We start from the raw sequence: 19,956 nt of genomic DNA, 5'->3' as shown, positions 1-19,956 counted from the left end.
GATCACATTAAGCGGCGCCTACTGTACATAATTAAATACAATTTGTTAAGAAATTGACAACTTCAAAAATTAAACTATACAATTATATACAAATAATAAAATATAATAAAACATAACTATACAATAAATATCCATTTTACCTCACTTGTGACAACTATATCTTCAATGCCAAGAGAAAACCCAGAATAATACTGGTTATAATGAGTGAAAAGTCGAGTGAAGGCTGTGAGGAGGAGGGTAGATGTTTCCCCACTATAAAGCTAGAGAAAAAATATCAAAATTAATTTAACAGCTTGATATACAACGGCATCACGGATATCAAATGTCAACCCATTTTTAATAGCTCACGAAATAAATGCATGAGATATCAAACTGTACAAAGCATATGAAATTAATGATGTCTCTCAGACCAACTATACGACAAGGGTGGTTAAAGTTACAGTCAAAGAGATTGTAATTTCTAAAAAATTAATTAGTATGTCAAGCGCATAAAATTATAAACAATCTGCAGAACACTTACATTTTTTTAAAAAAGGGGGGGGGAGGAGAGACATATTTAATAAAGAAATGAGTATAAGATTTCGAATAAAATTTAAAGTCAAAATTAATCTTGAAAAGTGGATTAATAATAAGAATTAGTTTTACAATCTGTCTTTCACACTGTGATAAGTAAAGAATGAGTAGTTCATAAAATTGAGTCAAATATAAAAGAAAAAAAATCACTCATAATGATCTTCAACTATAACTAAAATCAGTGGCCTAGCAAGATAAAATTTTTGGTGGGGGACAATTAAATTTCAGAGAGGGCTATTGTTAATTTTAGAATTTTCTTGTTGCTAAAAAAGAAAATTTCCAAGGTTTGGTGGGGAAATATATTTCTCCAATGGCTATGACTCCAACTAAAACAATCTGAAAGTTATTTGTAGAATAGCACAGTCATAAGGTTTAATCAAACATATTTTGATAACTCAACAAATATATAATCGCTTTCCTGCACTTTGCAAGTGGCAACAATTTTTGTTACACATGTATGCAAAAGTTTCATTCTTTTTCTCTTCTTATCTTTCATTTAATGTGCCTTTGTTTCATAGGCGTTCAGGTCATACTATGGCAATATCATTACTTACTTCATAACATATATGTATGAGACTGTAGGGCTGAGGTCCAACTTGTGCCTTGTCTATGACACCACACAACAATTCTCCGTCTCGTATAATAACTTCGGACTCACTCATGTTGTCTCCCTTCAAAGGTGTACCACCAGCTTCCCATTTTCTTTCTGGTACACTTTTCCAATTCTACACAAACAGAAACCAGTACAAATGAATTTTCTACACATGAATTTCTCGAATTTTCATCACATGAATTTCTTAAATTTTCTACACATGAATTTTTGAAAATTAAAACTTCCAATTTTTAAAAATTATTTAATTCAAAGTTTTAGGAAGAATATGCACTAGACCTAATAAAGCCTATTTTAATCACAAAAATAAATAAATAAATAAATAAATAAAATAATTTTAAAAAAAATTATAACGAGTTCTGGAATGGGACTAGGTAGTGTCAATGAAGTATGTTGCATATTGAATCTTATAGAAATTATTAATGAAAACACATATGTGCAACTAGATATAAGAAATGAAATCAATATTTGTCTGTAGTCCTTTATGAATGTCAGTTTGTTTGAAAAAAAAAAAACTTTTTTTTTTTGAATTCGCTTATTTAAGCAACTTCAAAATTTAAGCGACTGTAAAAATACAAATTTATTTCTTTTCTTTTCCAAAATTATAGTAATTATTATAATTATTATTTCAGTTTTTATTATATAATTATTGCTACACATATTTATCAGTTAATGTACAGAAGGAACGCACAACAAAAATGGTCTCTGAAATCTGTTAACTTGGCCAATGACAGTCAGTTCTTTTTGTTAAAAAATATTTCTTTTACATGTTTCTTATTTAAAATATTTACTATGTATCGTTCAACTTTACGATCTTCAGATTTAATACAGGCCGATTTTATTGCCCATTATCAGTACATTCACAAAATTAATGCAATAAAAAGGGCACAACTACAAAAATAATTACTTCTCAGCTTAAAATAAATTTGCTCATGAAATAGAATGTTGAACTGATTAAGTAAAAAATCACGTGAGATCGACATTTTCATTGTGTTTTAGCACTTTTTTTTACACATTTTTCACTAGCATGAGGAAAATAGGCTGAGGTAAATTTGGAGCTTTAGAAATGATTGAGCAAAAATCTTTTAGCATCTGCTTCTGGTTAATCGTTTTTCTGATTATTCCTGGCTTGTGGACTACAAAGCCAACTGAACAAAAATACAAGGATATATTTTTCTTCGTGTTTTACCCTTCGCCCTAAAAATGGTGTTGAAAAAGAAACCCATCTTTTTTTTTTTTTAATTTGATAGTGAACTTTTTTACTGCATAGTAGGGATGGGCGATGTAAAAATATCTACATTGTGATGCATCACCAACCTTACATCTCAAAGTAGCAATGCATCACAATATTATTTATTCTTTAAAATATTTTTTTACAAAGCATTATTTGTATTAAAAGCAGTGCTGAAAACGCAAGTTAGTGAAAAATATTAAAAACAAGTTTTGAGATTACAATGGTCCTTTTTTTTTTTAATACAAAAGATGGGAGTAAATAGATGCAAAGTCATGTATTATATTCAAAAGCTCCCATATTCTTGTATTAAAAAAAAGATCATTGTAATCAGTGCCAAGGGGGGGGGGGGGGAGGTACTTTAATTCTCAAAAATTCCACGAATATATCTTAAATTGTATTTAATCTAACATGTTTAACACACATAGAGTGCCCAATATTGCAGGGGGAAGGAAAATTACATATGGCATCTGGTGTCTAGGGCAAATTTTGCATAAAATGGATTGCTGTTTATATTTATATTCCAAACTTTTTCTACGCCACAAAAAATGAATTAGTTGTTTTAAAAATTTTATAAATTCCATATTTACATGAAACATTTAATTTTTTTTGCCAGGAAGTGATGGAGGGGGTCAGTGACACAATGAGTTACCGACCCATGTGTGTGACCCATGTGTTCCGACACCTGTGCTAGGAACTCCACTGCTTATAAACACCAAAATACATGTATGCATCGTTTGTTGCTATTTTGCTCTTTAAATTTTGCTTCTTTTTTTTCTGGCAAATAACAATTTTTGATAAACTTACTAGTTCATCAATATATCTTTCGTCAATGACTAAAAACATGTGTTTATTTCTTAAGTGTTTTGAAAGAAATGAAGGTCTACCTCTTCGCACCTTCATTGTTAAGCCGGATTAGATTGACACTGTAAATTTAACATTAGAGTGAAAAAATTAAGAGATTAAAATGAGAGATCCTGGTTTGGGGTCTACATCATGGAAATATATTCTTTCGAAATTGAATAAAAAATAAGTGAAATTGATCTTAAATTAGTATTTTCTGAAACACAAAACTCGTACTAAAAATTACCTAACCAAAAAGAAAAAAAACTTTAAAAACAAAATTGTTAAAATAAGAACTATAAACTTCAAACACAACAATTTTAGGCGAAGCTTGTGTTTGATTTTGGCATTTTTTGAAAATACAAGGTTACTCATATGAGATTGAAATACAGAAAATTCAATTTAAATATTAAGGATCCTTTTGTATAATGGTACAAATTACAATAATCTTTAAAGTGGATCAAAATTTTGTAGATTATTTCAAAACTTTTGACACTCTAAGCTGATAAAGTTAGAAAATTGTCAAATTTTTAGAAATGCTCTTCTAAAAATTATGAAAATTATAATTCTAGGAAGTAGTGGCACCACTGTTTAGTTACTAAGTTATTCTTTCATCTGTCACATTAAATATTCATTTATAAACGTTAAATAATTGATATCTACAAATTTTTTAATTAAAAAAAATATCTGATTTACATTTTTAAAAAAATCTGATTTTTTAATTAAAAAAAAATCACAAACCCTGCCAATTACACATATTACGTATGAATTAAAACACTTAAAATGGTTGAAACAAAAACTAATTTCAGAGCCAGCGATTCCATACTTAACTTTCTGACATTTAACTCTTAAAGGGCATGAATTTGTTAAAAACTTTTTAATTTAATGATTTTAATTAAAATATAAATGTAGCAATTTCTTTGCCTCTTCACAAGGCATAGTAAGTGTCATAAATGCAAAAAAATCTTTTTCCCATGGCGGATGCAAAGAGATTGCGATTTTCAAAGTGAACGCAATAAAAGTAAAAAGAACGGCACATGAAATAATTTATTTAAATAAATTATTTTAGCATTGCATTTTAGACCTTTACAATAAACGAATTATTAATAACAATCAACGTAATTGAAGCAAAAGTCAAATTAAACCAGTGATTTAGATTTTAACTTTTTGACTTGCATAAAGGACACAGATTTTAGTTTCTTTTTTAAATTTGTAATTCTTGTAGGAATAAAAAGAAATTTCATTCATTTGTCCTCTAAAAAAGCATAATAAGCATCAAAAATCAGAAAAATTCATTCTCATATAGGATGCAAAGAGAATGCTTTAATCAAAATGAAAGCATCAAAGTCTGAAAATCGCAAATAAAAGAATTTATTAAGGAAAAAAAAATTTAGAATGATACTTTAACACAGAGCCGTGTCCAAGGGGAGGGTTTTAGGGGTTAAACCCCTCCCATTGGGGAAAAATAAAAAGAAAATAAATGAAGAATTGTGCATGTTTAACAATTAGCTTTAATGTTGAAATTTGTGTACAGAACTTCTTTTTAAAAGCATTCTCTTTGAAGTTGCCTGGCAACTTGCGACTGTCTTCTTTTAATCAACTAAAATCATATTTTGGAAAAACAGAGATGGAGGAACGGTTGAATAAGCTGTCAATACACGTTTAATATTGCTTCTCATAAGGGGTTTTGATCTGGGGCGCGTCACAAAAAGCGATGAGTGCTGCCGCTCTTTAGATGCATAGTAATTGGGTTTGTTTATGTAATTTACATCTGCATCGAAACTCTTCCTATTTAGTTTACTAAGCATTATCTTAGGATATTAAAACCTGAAAACATATGTCATAAAAGAATTTGTGAAATTTTCTCAGTATTTGTTGCAATATATTGCACATTAAACAGATAATAGGTTGGAATCTAAACGAGCAGTAAAATGGATAAATACTGAGGTTTTCTTGCGCAACCAGAAATTTCCTTCTGGGAGGTGGGGTTCATAGCGATCCTTACATGTATATACAATACAACCTCATTTATCCGGATAGATGGGACTAAAGGCAATACTAAAAAACGAAAATCCTGTTAATAGTCAATAATATTCTTAAATGTGCAGACTTATCTTTTATTGCACCAAAAAACAATGCTTTCAAATAAAACTATATCATACCGTTTTTTCTCAATTATTTCATCAGTTATAATTCAGCTGCAATAACATTGGGCTGACATCCAAAATATATCATATTGTTTGCTAAATTAGTACTATACTTTATTGTATGTCCGTTGCAGGTATAGTATGCTTGATCGAAATGAAACCGAGTATTTGGCGTTTTTAAACTTCCCTTCTTGAAATCATAATTTTAAATGATTATTTACGTAAATATATTTTTTTCTACAAATTTGATCCGGATAAACAGGGGCTGGATAAACGAGATTCTGCTGTGTATAAAATATATTAATAGAATAGGTAGTATATAACTTAAAATCTAATCTTTTGCGGATTTGAACCATCCCCCCTGCCCTCTGAACCGCTAAGCCCCTAATTGTGACCATTAAACAAATGTTTTGCACCCCCCCCCCCCAAAAAAAAAAATATTTTGAAATGATAGGCCTGCAAAAACCCCTCCCTTTATGGAATCCTGGACACGGGCCTGCTTTAACAAGTCTACAAAATGTATATGAAAATAATTATCGACATAATCATCAAAAATTTAGAGTAAGGACAAAATTTCGGATGTGGGGAAGAAAATAGTCTAACGAAAAAAATCGGATTTCTGGTATTAATGGACGGAAAATACTGGAATTCTGGTAAAATTCCGTATAATGTATTCACTCGTATCTCAGATTGGCGATAGAAGAAAATCTTTAAGGCCATGTAGAATTAAAAATAAGGAGTTTGTAAGGAGATAATAGCAAAATTCATGAGTTTTAAGGGCCCTTATTTTTTTTTTTTTTAAAGCAGGAGTTTATAAGGAGTTTCTAAGGAGCGTACGAGCCCTGTGTATGTTTTCGATCTATATTTTCTTAACTTCAAACGATTTTTGCCATTGAATCTTACTAATGCAATAATATTGTTACTGAAAGAACCAATATTTTACGTGTTGCAAAAGCAATGAAAAAGTTCATAATACAGTACCAAATCCATGACAACCAGAAGAGGAAAATGGAGGAGAAAAGGAAAACCCTTGTTGCGCCTTGATACACCATTGTTATTTACTCAGACTATGTCCAAAGACAGAGCAGTTGATTAGCTCTAGTAGGCAATATTAGCTTTAAATGAACAAACTTTTACCTTAATATATATACTACGGCCACAGAATGGCTTTGGAGAAGAGGGTTTCCATAAGTATATATATATAACATTGGAAATTACTTTTCAATATCTAAGCTTCTAAAAGACCTTAAAGAGTTTGAAACCTGCAAAATTGGCAAAAGAAAAGCTGAAGAATTTTGCAGGCAAATTTAAATTTTTTTTTTTTTTTGCAAAACTTTTTTATTTTTTAAGATTTACTTTCAAAAGAAAATAACTAATCATTTCTGAGATCTCCTCTCCCTTGTGAACACTTGTGGGAATTTTCTTTCCAGAAATCAACAACAAAAAATGCTCATCATTTTCAACAAGAACCTAAGCTCAATCAGTTTTATCAAATAACTGTTTTAAGTCAGTGATAAAAAACAAAAAAATAATAAATAAATAGATAAATCTTTTTAATTTTCACATTAATATTACAAATTCTTAAGTATGAATACTGCAACAAATGATGGGTACATCAGCTAACTAAATGTCATAAATAAAAAATAAAATTTTTAACTAAAGAGGAAGTATACCTTAGACGATATTTTTGTCTTCCCTTCAAACGTTGGAGGTTTCTTGCCATCAGGGATGAGATTAATAATAATGGTTGATACAACCTAAAAATGAAAATAGATGTACATGTGTTAAACAGTGATTGTTTTGCGATATATCGATGTATGCCCTGTCCTAATACAAGCATTAGTTTTCATTAGTGTTAGGTTAAAATAAACGTAACAAACCAATTACACATTTGTATGTGTCAATTTTTAAATTCGTACCTGTTTTCCAGACCACAACTTGTAAGGACGAATAAGAGCAGGCGGTAGAAATTTCAGAGTTTTAGAAGAAAAAGACAATGCACTGTATATTAATCGATGATACTTTTCCCTGTAAAATATCAATAAAACATTTCAACTACACCCTTGCAGGAGCAATCAAGAACATAATACAGTGAAACTCTGGTAACTTGGCATGTGAATAACTTGACTACCCCAGTAAATCCATATTTACTTTTCTAATGGCTGGCCCAGGCTAAATACAATGGGCAAAAAATCTTCTAACTTGACACTTACTTACAGAAGCCCTTAAAAGTTGACCTCCACTTGCTGTTCTAGTCCACTTTTTGAATCAGGTGTTTTTTTAATATTCTATTGGGAATTGTTTATTAAGATTTCTTGGTCAGTCAATCAATTTGCTGCTCAAAAGATCTTCTTATTCAGAGAGGAAAAGCAAGTCTCACTGATCTGTGGGTGAAGCAAGCCCCAATGCTATATTTTAGATCATTCAAGGGGCTAATCATGCAACAAGCTAATAGTAAGCATTATCATGCACAAATTATTAATGGTTAATTAACTCTTTTCCTTCTTGCCTTTTCTCACTTTGAGTATTTGTTTGCACATAATTGTTCCATTAGATAAAACAAAATAATAGGTAATGAAGATTTTTATACATGTTTTGTCAAGAGAACCAGAATTTTCTAAAAAACTGTACTCCTTAAGTAACACTACAACAATTTTCAATCATGATTAAGTAATTGTTTAACCTTATGTTTATTGATTAAAAATTATTTCCTATTCAATATTTACTTTTTTTCTGGGACGAACATAATAGAAAATGAACCTAAATTTGAATAAAATTCTACTTAAATCAAAAATAAACAATGTGATCTAGATATAGGAAATTAAAATTATTTAAAAAAATTCAAATAAATAAAAAAAATGACTGGTAATTTATTATTTAAAAACAATTTTTTAGATTTTTAAACAGCAAAACTGAAAAAAAAAAAAAAAAAAAAAAAAAAAAAAAAAAAACACTCCAAAAAAAATATACAAATGTATCATTTACAAAACATAAACTTACTCAGTGAAAAAACGTCCACGCATGGTCAATAAAGTACCACCAATAATGTGATCTTGAATAAGACCACTAAGAGGGGTACCATCCTTTGGTACCAGATACTGATGATTTACATTAACAATGTAACGACATTCTGCTTGCCCGTGATATGACTGAGGAAAATGAGCATTCATTTCATCACCATCGAAATCTGCATTATAAGATTTGCAATTGGCATAGTGAAGTCTAAGGGTTTTCTCTCCTGGTAGCACTCTTGCCTAAAAGTAAACCACAACTTCAAATGATTGATTGACCAGGAGTAGCAGTAGAAAAAGTAGAAAGAGTTGCCAAAATAGTGAAAGTTGAAAGAGTAAAAGACATAAATCTTCTAGAATTTTGAAAAGTTTAGCCGATGACATGACGATAACACATGAACGAAGTTTAAAATTTTAAATAATATGCAAGAAGAAAAAACTGAAAATTAATTTTGGGCATTATAAAAGCATTAGTAACAAAATAAACATGAGATGAAAAACAGGAAATAATAACACTAAATTCAAGACAGTGAACCGAAGTCCTGAAGGAAGAGGAACAATATCGGGCGGGGTGTTTCCTGTAGCAAACCCTTTAGAGAAGAATTACATGATTGAAGAATTTGAAATAAATTTGATTGAAATTTGGATAAATGGAGGGGATATTCAACACTCTGATTGAAATTATACATATTGCATAGAGGAGATGGTTCGCGATAAAACATATCTTATGGCAAAATATGGTATGACCAACGGGTAGACAGACTAATTAAGTACAACTGGATAACTTCACATTATTCCAAATTGATTAAAATGCAACTAGCACACAAAATATTTGAAATTACATTACTGAAAACCAAGTTTTCTATCAAATCAAGATGTTTGGAAACATATGCACATCTTTTATTTTTTTCTTATAGGTAAGATGACATGTATCATAATAGTTTCTGCTTTAAAAACACAGGACTGGGACAAATTTATCCCCCCTCCCTTTTCCTTGACAAAAGTTACTCTAAAACAGGATGAAAGTCATAATAGGACTTGGTGGAAATGAAGTCGGCTTTGGCACATAGCTAAAGAAAAACAGGAAGTGCTCATCTCGTTTCCATAAGTGCATGTATTCATATTTCTATATGACCACGTATTTCTTTTTTCAGGCCATGTGGAAATTCCATTACAAAAAATTTCTACCATACCTTCGAAGAGAAAAGTATCCCATTATAACTATGGAAAGGTTTTTTTTTTTTTTTGTATCATATCTTCAGTCAGTCCTGTCATTTCATTTATTTGTAAAAGGGAGAGGCAAAGGATGAATGCAATTTTTTCCAGAAAACATCTTTTATTTGCTAAAGCATTGATTTTTTAAAGGGGGGGGGGGGGCCATCAACTCCCCTAAATGGAGGGCATGTTTTCAGTCTTTTTCGGAAAAGGTTATGAATACGCTGTACATTTTAACATGTTTCCAAAAAAGAATGAGTGGGTATGAAATGTCTATTCATATTAAAGGTGGACAATGTCATTCTTTTTAATGATCCGTTCATCAAAGGATTGTTCATCCTTTTGATCTGTTTATTCAACTCATTCATCTGAACAAATTCGTTCACTTAAAAAAGTTGCGTGTAATCTCTGGACCACATACTAACGTACATTTGAAATGCTTTATCAGATCAGTAACATTCTTTGAAAGAAAAATAACTAAAATTATCTAAAAAAAGCAAGAAAATATGCCTATAAAAATAAATAAAAATTTTTTTATTCAGGTTTAGATTATAAAGTAATTATAGTTCTGTTCATTCTGTAAGATATTTCTTAGGTACAGAATGGTAACATAAGTTATCCATTCCAAAACTGCAGGTCCTATTTCAGCATGTTAAAATATTAAGTTATTTTTTTCTTCAGCTACAACACTGTACATAATACACTGGTCTCAAAAAGTTTAGGTACAACCGGTTTTTTTGCGTTCAATTAGTAAATGAATGAATGTAGAAACAAAAAATTTGGAGGATATGTGCATTAAATAGTTTTTTTATTGAACGCGTCATAGAAATTTGTATAAGTGTATTGCAAAAATGATTTATGACAAAAAAATGCAATCTTTGCTAACTTGAATGCATTGACGGCATTGATTTTCCATGCTGTTTATTAAGTTGTCGGACACCGGAATAGGAAGCGAAGATCAGACGAAGAGTAATCCTTGTTCCAGCTCACGTAACAACCTTAGAGGAGGATTTAAATCAGCAACCTGTCTGCCAAGATAGTCCCAAAGATGTTCTATTGTATTCAGGATAGGAAATAGAGCTGGCCATTTCCATTCGCTCCAAATCAAAGTCCTCAAGATCAAGTCTTCTCAACGATCCAAGTTTGGTGAAGTTGAGCATTACCATTCATCAGAATGAAGTCATTACCAATAACACCAGCATATGGGTGGACATATGGATCAAGGATCTCATTCCAATATCTCAGACCTATCTGAGTTCCTTCATGGAACACATGCAGATCAGGTGAGCACCGAGCGAGATCCCTGCCCAAACCATGATTCCACCATCTCTGTAACTGTGCCTTTCAACAGTGTTGGATTGAGATTATCCAGTGTGCTGTTCCCTCCAGATCAGTAAACACCCTTAATCACTCTCCATGGTAAATCAGGACTTGTCTGTGAACAGCACAGAAGCCCATTGCTGCTGGGTCCAGGAAACACGTTCTTTTCCCCGGCATAAGCGGATCCTTTGCTGTGGTTCTCTGAGCGGAACACACACAACTGGTCGTCTTGCATAGAGACCTGCATTGTGAAAATGATTTTGCACCGTAGTAGCAGAGATTCTTCTTCCTGATGCAACAAAGTGGTCTGCAACGAGCTGCGGCACAGTAGTTGTTATTCTTCTGCAGGTCAAAAGAAATAGAAAACGGTCTTCAAACGGTGTTGTAGCTCGTGGTCGGCCTGGAACAGGTCTGCTGGACACAGAATCTTCTGATTGGTATTGATTCAAAATCGCTGAACAACACTACAAGACAAATTGAGATGTATAGCAGGCATCTGCCTGAGACAATCCCATTTCCAGCCATCTAACTGCTCGCCACCTTAACAATCGGGAAAATAACGTCTTTGAGACATTTTCTAAACTCTATTGACCATAGTCTCCAACTGCCAGCAGTTGAAAACCAACACAATTTACACAGAAAAGTATAAAAACTTGATATTCGCATATTTTTTTCTCACTCATAAAGATATGTTCTTTTCCATAAAATAAAAGTGGTAGCTATTGTTTTTTCATAAATGGTTTTAAAGTTTGTTGTTATTATTCATGCAAACTATGTATTTTATTGTTACTGCAATTTTTTTAATGGTGAGCTTCAAAAAACTTGTCGTACCTTAACTTTTTGAGCCCAGTATATATACCTAGGGGAAGGTTGCCGCCAATAGACCAGTTCCATGACTAAACTGCGAAGATATTTCCCGTACCAGAGTTGGTACAGACGCGTAATCAGTTTTAGTACTTTCCTTTGTCTGAAAACAGTCTACTGCAGAATTGTCAAGTAGCTAAAATGACTTCATCATATTGTTAATCGGTCAGATAAGATTTCAACCATTATCTTACTAATTATTGAGATTTTCATTTAGTTATAACATGTTTTGAATACCCCTGATCAATTAAAAGTGAACATGACTTAAAAGAGTGCCTTTTCAAGTACAATTCCCCCTACTTCATGTTTCATTACGATTCTTCACAGCAGTAACATTTATAAGAATATTCAAAATGACGCAGTTGCTATCATTGGACTGCCAGGTGTTTTAGCAAATGGACCATCTGACAAAGTGGTTCATTCTGGGAAAATAGCAAATATTGTTCTAATTTCAGCTCAATTGTTTTAAAATAAATAGGATAATAATGGGAAAAAAAAGCTTGTCTGTGATTCATGAAAACTCTTTCACTTTATTATAATTTCTAATCAAAATTTTTTATAAAATTGATTAAAAATTTAAAATATAATAATACAGTTTCAAATACTTTTGCTATTCCAGAGAAATACAAAAATTACTAAAATATGGCCAGTGGCAGGCCATGTCAAGCCTGATCGGAGCAATCGTACAAATGTCTTTTGAGCGCCTTTATGCAAAAGCCTTCGGAGAAAATATAGTTCACACCTGGAGTGAGGTTTTGGAGACAAATATAATGTGGGGGGAAAATACTTGATATTGAGTTTATTAAAAAGCAATGTGTGAACATTTTACACTTTGTCAGAATGTACACTTAAATGCAATTTTTGAAATATAAGTTTTCAGTAAAAAAAAAAAGCATTGAGAGCAAATTTATGTACAGTGGCTCCCAAAAATGTTCGTATACTTTAAAATTTTTTAGCAAAACCAAAATAACGCAAAACTGAGTTTGAATATGAAGTCCAATATTTTTGCACACCATTCCTATGTCATTCTACATATAACCCAGTAGTTTTTTTTTTTTCTTCAAAATATTAATGGATATTCTTTTTGAAATGGGTCAAAAAATGAAGAGACAGAGAAAAAACACTTACAAAAGTCATCGTACACTCAAATATTTTCGAATAAATTCATGATTAAAATTATCATATGTCGTTTTTTTCAATTATTTTTGTATTGTGTTGACCCTTAAAAGTCATTTGGTTTTAATTTTTTGTTTATTTATTCCCTAATATTTTGCTTATTACTTTAAAATGGCTGGTATTGGTAAAAACAACAAACACCATTCAAATTTTGATTTTTTCCCTCACAGTAGCGGTAAATTGGTTTGAAACACCTCTAAATTAGCTAATTTATTCCATTCTATAGTAAAGTGCTCGATAAAATTCTTTAAAGAAAAGAATAGGAACGAATATAAAGTTAGAAAAAGTCAACCAGCAAAGTTTACAAAGTGTGATCAGAGATTTACAGTTAAAAAAATTATGAAAAATACACATTTGAGTGCTGGAAAAGTTTCTGCAGAGTTAAATGGAAATTTTTACATTTAATTTTCACCTAAAATTGTTCGCCAAGTTCTCTGATTAGCTGGATTACATGGGACCTCTTCCAGCAGAAATTTTCTTGGCCGTGCGGAAAACAGAAAGCTTATGTTTTTCGTCCCAAAATCAATGATAAATAATCTCAAAACGTTTTGGAATTACATCTTACTTGGTTAGATTGTTGTACACAGACATGCTACAGCTTGATGAAGAAAAAAGAATTTCTCTTATCGAAAAATAAAACATTTTACTAAACAAATCTCTTTTTCTACAACTTATTATTTGTAGTGTTTATTGATCGCCTGTTATAAATATTTGTAAGTTATTCATTGATTTTTTAACTTTAGAATTTGGTCCATCGATGGAAACTCGATGGTCCATCCATAGCAACCGGTTGCCATGAATTTACCACCTGCTAAACTATTTATTTTTAATTTTCATTCTTTATTGTGTATATTTATCATGAAAGTGAATATTATTATTAAAAGAGAAATATACGGAGAAATTGTTCTTATAATTAAAGTGAAATTTGAGTTGGATTTCCTTTCTAAAAAAAAGTGAAAACTGTTATGTGGTTCATTGATGGCAACCTTCTCCTATAGTATTATCAATAGGCCAGGTTTCATGAAAGAGGTAACAACAAATATATCGGTAGCTCAGTCGGAGTACCAGATATCTTAATTTTAAAAAAAAAGACAAACCTAAAGACATAACCTATTGAATGTAAAATAAGCGACTTGGAAGTCTTCCTGTTAGTTAAAAGTAAAGCTAAATCTTTACAGATGGTAGTTGATAGGGATGTTATAAAAGACAAAAGGATCGCCAGAAAAGTGATGAAAGGTATTTTTAGAAATAATTTTCGCCGCAAAAAGCGTGAGATGGAGTTTAGCAAGTGCGTGGGACAAGAAGTGGAATGTCCAAACGTTTTGTTAGTAGCAAAAAAAAACATTACTAATGGATACACTGAAAATTTGCAAATGAACTGCAATGATTAAAGAAAAATGATGAATAAAGCAGAAAGCAAAAAAGAATTTAAATGAATATATTGTGCTGCACTGAGAAAAAAGAAATTTGAGATTGATTGAGATTTAAAAATTTGAAGATAAATGTAATTTTTTTAATGCAATTTTATCACAAGTGTATCAATACAATGTTCCAAACTGCTCACCATTCAAAGGAACGGTTGTTCATTTTAAGGATTCGTTCTTTTTGACCCATTTGTTCATGAACAACACATCCATAATTCATACGTGACTGGTCCACAATGTATTAAGAATGTGGAAAATTTTCTTTGACTTTTGACTTCCTATTACCAGCAACTAATATATTATTTTACTGTAAGAAATATAATATTTTTTTTTGTTGAAATAATTTATCTCTAATAATACTACGTAATCCTTATTAAAGTAAAAAAAAAATAATTAAGCTCTTCAGAAGTAGAACGTACTTTATGTGCCATAATACTGGGCTTGTGAAGTGTGGGCTGACGGTTTAAGAGTAACATATCGCCATTTTGGAGATGTCTGTGAACTCTCTTAATGCCGAAGGTCATTTTAAAACTTCCTGTTGGAGTTAAAAGAGTGCTAGCTATAGCATGTCGCTGACCAGCGTCATCAGCGGATAACCTCACAACTCTTCCATCTTCGTATTCTACCAAAGTTGCACTAAAACAAGAAATACATCAATTTTTAAAAGAAATTCACTAATCATAATTTAATAATTATTATTTGCATTACAGTACCTGTTCTTTAACAAAAAAATATAAATTAAAGTTTATACTCGGCAAAAAAATTTAGTTTCAGTTCTGTTTAGGCTATTAAGCTATAATTATAAATGTAAATAAAAAATCTCTTTTTTGTTGATGTCTTGAAAAGATCAAAGCATACTTTTGATACTTTAAGAAATTTTTAATCAACAAGTAATGCAAAATGCATTAGTTAAAAGGTGTATGGAAACAAAACAATTTTTGAAAAATTCTTTTCCAAAAGAGTTACTGATTATCAAGGCAGGTAGAGCCCTAGAGAGAACTGGTTAACAAAAAATACAGACAAATAGATAGCTTTTCAAAAAAAAAAAAAAAATAGGTTTAGGACAGGAAATTATAAATGTACAAACTAAAATTGCATGCTTAGAAGTTAAAAAATAAATAACAGTACACATGGTCGACGCAGTTCATTGGACATCTGGTTAATTCAAGAAAAGACAATTAGTATTCTACTGGATAGTGATTTAATATTACGAAGGAACAAATTTTGAAGTTAAGTACTGCTACTTTTTAAAGAAAAACATCTTTTTTTAAATTCACTTTACTTGATAGTATTTTAATTTTCTAGCTGATTGTTTGAAAAGGATAAAGCTTCATACATCCACATAAATAATAAAAAAATAATAATAATTTGAATTTTGACATCTTGAATTAAAATTATGTTTTTCGCAATAACGAGTGTGTGTATGTAGGCGTGTGTTTGTGTGTGGGGGTATGTGTTTGTGTGTACGGGTTATGTGTATGTGTGTGTAGGCATGTGTGTTTGTGTCTGGGGGGGGGGTATGTGTATGTGTGTGTAGGCATATGTGTTTGTGTCTGTGTGCAGGCATGAATGTGTGGGCAGTTGTGTGTATGTGTGTGTGTATGCTTTTGTGTGTGTATGTGTGGGTGTCTGTATGTATGCATGAGTGTATGTGATTGTATGTGTGTTTGTGTATGTGTGCGTAGGTGTGTGTAGGTGTATGTGTTTGTGTAGTTGTGTATGTATGTGCATGTGTGTATGACATGGAGACGGCTTTCGCTAGAGGTTCAGCATCGTGAGGAGCCCGTCGACGGTGATGGTGCGGAGGGTGGCGGTGGGAAAAATCAAAGGAAAGTCAAAAACAGTCAAGTGAGAACAATAAGCAATCGTGATTGCTCAATAAGTACCTACATGCTAAAAAGTAAATGCAAAATAAAAAAGATTAAAAATGCACATATTTGTGAAAAAACTGCTGTTGCTACAAAAGAATTCTTTTTTTAAATGCAAATAAAAAAAAGTTAGCTCATGAATTTAAACATACTTGACAAAATCATCAAGGCAATTACAATTAAAATAGTACTTACTACTTGAAAATAAGTAATAGAATTGGTGTATTGTATGGTGATCTGTGGCAGCACTTTCTAGACTAGGAACAAGCCTACCAACAGGCTGCCTTCAGTTATAATTGCATACAGGAGATAACCTGACAGAAAAACTGTACAAAGTAAATATTTTTCAGAAAAAAACTCAACCGATAAAAGAAGTCAGCTTGGCAATATTTTACAGTTCAAGCATGCCCACTGCAATACTTTGCTCAAAATCAGCTCAAACGATTCAACTATATGGTGAGGGATTTTTCTGTTAATGTTTAACAACACATGCTTCTTGCTCTCTTAGTAAGAAAGGTTTTGCTAAAGATATTAAATTTGTCAAGTTGCAAATTACTAAAGTATTACTGATGACAGTGGTGGATGGTTTGCAAGCGTGATGTGCCCAATTATAATGCAAATGGGCCAAAAGTCTCCGCATTTGATTTTTCGTAAAATAATGAGCTTTGCCAAAAGTGGATGGCTGTTAGTCCAAGAGATTTTAAAATCACAAGAAATTTCAGAGTAAGTAAACATTTTCATAGCTTTTAATTAAATATAATTATGTTCAATATATTTTAAATGTATGCAAAATTTCAACTTAATGAGCTTAAAAAGTTCGAACTTAATACAAACAGTTAAAGTAACAAAACAGGATTTAAAAGAATCAAATAAATTTACACTTGTTATTGTTTATCTTACTGGTCATGCAGTTCATTCTGCATAAATATTTAAAAAAAGATTGTCCTTCATACAAATCATTACAACCAAACCTGTTTTTATGCGGTGGATAGGGATCGCATGAAAAAAATTGCATAAAAAATTGTTCGAAACTTCAAGAGAAGCTATAAAAAGTTGCTTTTACAATATAGTTTTAGAATATTTTTTTATGCAATGGATAGGGACCGCATAGAAAAGTCTCACATAAAAATAAACTGAAAACTAAAGAAATAACTAGAACTAGCTTCTTTAAACGAAATAAAAATAAGCCAAGTGATGATAATTTTGCAGCATAGTGTGACAAAAATTCTCGAAGAAATGTTTTTGGAGGTCACAGTACCCTCCCATTGGAGTGCCCGGCCTCACTTAAAGATAATACCTCCTCTTTATTTCATAAATAATTGCGTCAATTGAGTCCCAATCTGACTGAAATTTTTATATACCCCACAAAAAAAAGACCACACAAAAACAGGTTTGAGTGTATTGTCAAGGAATGAAGAGACAAGATATTTTCATGCAAATAATATTTTTAAATACACCATCAAGATTGAGGAGGATTAAACTATCCTGCAGATTTTATCACAATTACCATATATTGTTATGTAACAATTTCGAAATTATTATACGATTCTGAAGGCAGTTTTCTGAAAGCAGATAACACAAAAAAAATGAATACATACCCGGGATGAACTTCGGGTCCATTCTTAACAGCATGATATAGCTTCATAAAGTTTCTTGGTGAAACAGGTTCAGAAAATGTCAATTTTTTCGCAAAAACAAGAGGTACCCCAATTTCATTCACCATTATATAAGGATCAGGAGAGATGACTGAACGAGCAGCAAAGTTTACTCTCTTCCCCATCATATTCATTCGAAATAGGCCTTCTTTCTTTTCAAGAATCTAAAAATGTACAATTAATTAATAAAATAAATCTGAAATATCTCATATGAAAATACCATATTACCCCGCATTATCTGGCATGCTGCAAAATTCGGGGTCACCAGATTTTCAATTACACTGGCCTGGTCTTTTCCAGCATGCCGGAAAAATCAAGATTAGGAAAAAATTTAATAACTATAAAAACTATATGTTCAGTTCAAAAATGAATATAAGTTCTATAGATATCATATTAGTATTAATAAACAGTTTAATTTTGTAAAAATATTTACTAACAATGTCATTTGTTATTTTAACGAGAAAATGTTGTTTAATAATGATTGATTTCATAAAAATTAAATTAAAACTAAGTAAGCAAACATTTAAGCAATAAGTTATCACCCCTAAAGCAGTGCTAAAGAATTTACCATATTCAATAAATAAAAATTAAACTTACCTCACTAAAAGGAACCTAAAATAATTTATTTAAAAAAAAAAATGAACAAATCGCAGTAACGATGATTACTTCTGAATGGATTACTTCATTGGCATTTTATTAAATCCGTTAATAATGACCTACCATAAAAAACAAACACATATACAGGGTTCGTACTCATTTTTAAAAGTGAAAATCAAGGACTTTTTAAGGACTCATTGTAAATAATAAGATAATTTTAGGCACACCATTTCAAAGTTTCCCAGGGGGTAAAGTACTTGATACATATTTATATACACGTACACAAATGCATAAAATTGTTCCCAAATTGCAGGAAAAGGCACAATTGACTGTGATGCCCCATTATCAGTGAATTATATTTTAAAATGTCATACATCACAGGGATGAGAGTGGTCTGAGATCAAAAAAAGGGAGGAAATCCAAAAAAAAAAAATTAATCATGCAGAAAAGGGATGAGATCAAAATAGCCCTTGAAGCCCATGACTTTCCAAAATTGAACAAAAAATGGCAAATTTACCAAATTCAAAAATAATGCGAACTTTTCCATTATTAATTATCTTTGAAATAATTGGGTAGCGATTAATACAATACAAGCACATATTGTTTTTAAAGCATTGTATTTATACCTCAAATTTCAGTTATAAAAAAGATCAGGAAAATGAGGATAAATGTAGAAAATTATTTGTATATTAAAGCATTATTTGTTTAGCATACCTTATTGGAGTGAGAGGGAAATTGAAGAAAAAGAACTAAAATCTTTTTTCAAGGTATTCTTCAAACTATGGTTTATTATTGCTTTGCAATTGTTATTGTTACTAACATCCCCTTTTGTACAAATTTGCTGCATTGCACCAATCCTTGCAAGTTTGTTTATTTCAATATGAATTTTGAAAGAGAGGCAGCAATTTCTAGCCCCCCAAGTCCTGAAATAAAGGGTTGAGGGAGCTAGAGTTTAATCTTGGCTGTATCACTAAATAATATCAAATTTTCATATTTTTTAGAGAAAAATATTTTTTGAACGAAAAACATTTGAATTTAAGGTATAGAAAATTAGATCATAAATTTTAAAATTAGGTTTATTTGTAAAGTAAAAATTTACAACAGAATAAAAAATCAAGAATTTCCTTATCTGGTAGAACATATTTTCAAAGCAGGATTTGAAAATAAATAAGCATATATAAATAATTGGTTAACCTTTCCTCTTGTATTGAAATTTATAATTTGGTTTAAAAAAACTTCATAATCCTATTTCAGGATCAAAATAACTACTTGAAATTGCTTCATTTAATCATGAAATTCCAAAAAAAAAAACTCACACGCTGCAAAAGCGCAAACCATAAGAGATTCCCCATAAATATTTAGAAAGTTTTCTTAAATACATGAAAAAGTAACCATGCCAAGTTTCAATACAATTTGAGCTTG

At 30.9% G+C, this 19,956-nt stretch overlaps 1 protein-coding gene across 1 annotated transcript in view; it reads right to left on the bottom strand.

The window, feature by feature from the left end:
* The window catches only part of LOC129222652 (DNA-directed RNA polymerase I subunit RPA1-like), a 96,312-nt gene that overhangs the window by 48,527 nt on the left and 27,829 nt on the right, over positions 1 to 19,956 (bottom strand). The window contains exons 9-15 of the mRNA XM_054857182.1: positions 17,881 to 18,101; positions 14,834 to 15,050; positions 8,405 to 8,658; positions 7,324 to 7,432; positions 7,078 to 7,161; positions 1,128 to 1,298; positions 141 to 260 (exon numbers count right to left, since the gene is read on the bottom strand). Of these exons, the coding sequence (XP_054713157.1) occupies positions 141 to 260; positions 1,128 to 1,298; positions 7,078 to 7,161; positions 7,324 to 7,432; positions 8,405 to 8,658; positions 14,834 to 15,050; positions 17,881 to 18,101 (1,176 nt within the window). The remainder of the gene's footprint in view (positions 1 to 140; positions 261 to 1,127; positions 1,299 to 7,077; positions 7,162 to 7,323; positions 7,433 to 8,404; positions 8,659 to 14,833; positions 15,051 to 17,880; positions 18,102 to 19,956) is intronic.

This window comes from Uloborus diversus, chromosome 5, assembly GCF_026930045.1.
Source record: "Uloborus diversus isolate 005 chromosome 5, Udiv.v.3.1, whole genome shotgun sequence".
NCBI classification, from domain to species: domain Eukaryota; kingdom Metazoa; phylum Arthropoda; class Arachnida; order Araneae; family Uloboridae; genus Uloborus; species Uloborus diversus.
Note: the sequence above shows the minus strand (reverse complement) of the source record. Positions and strands in the feature narration are given on the sequence as shown.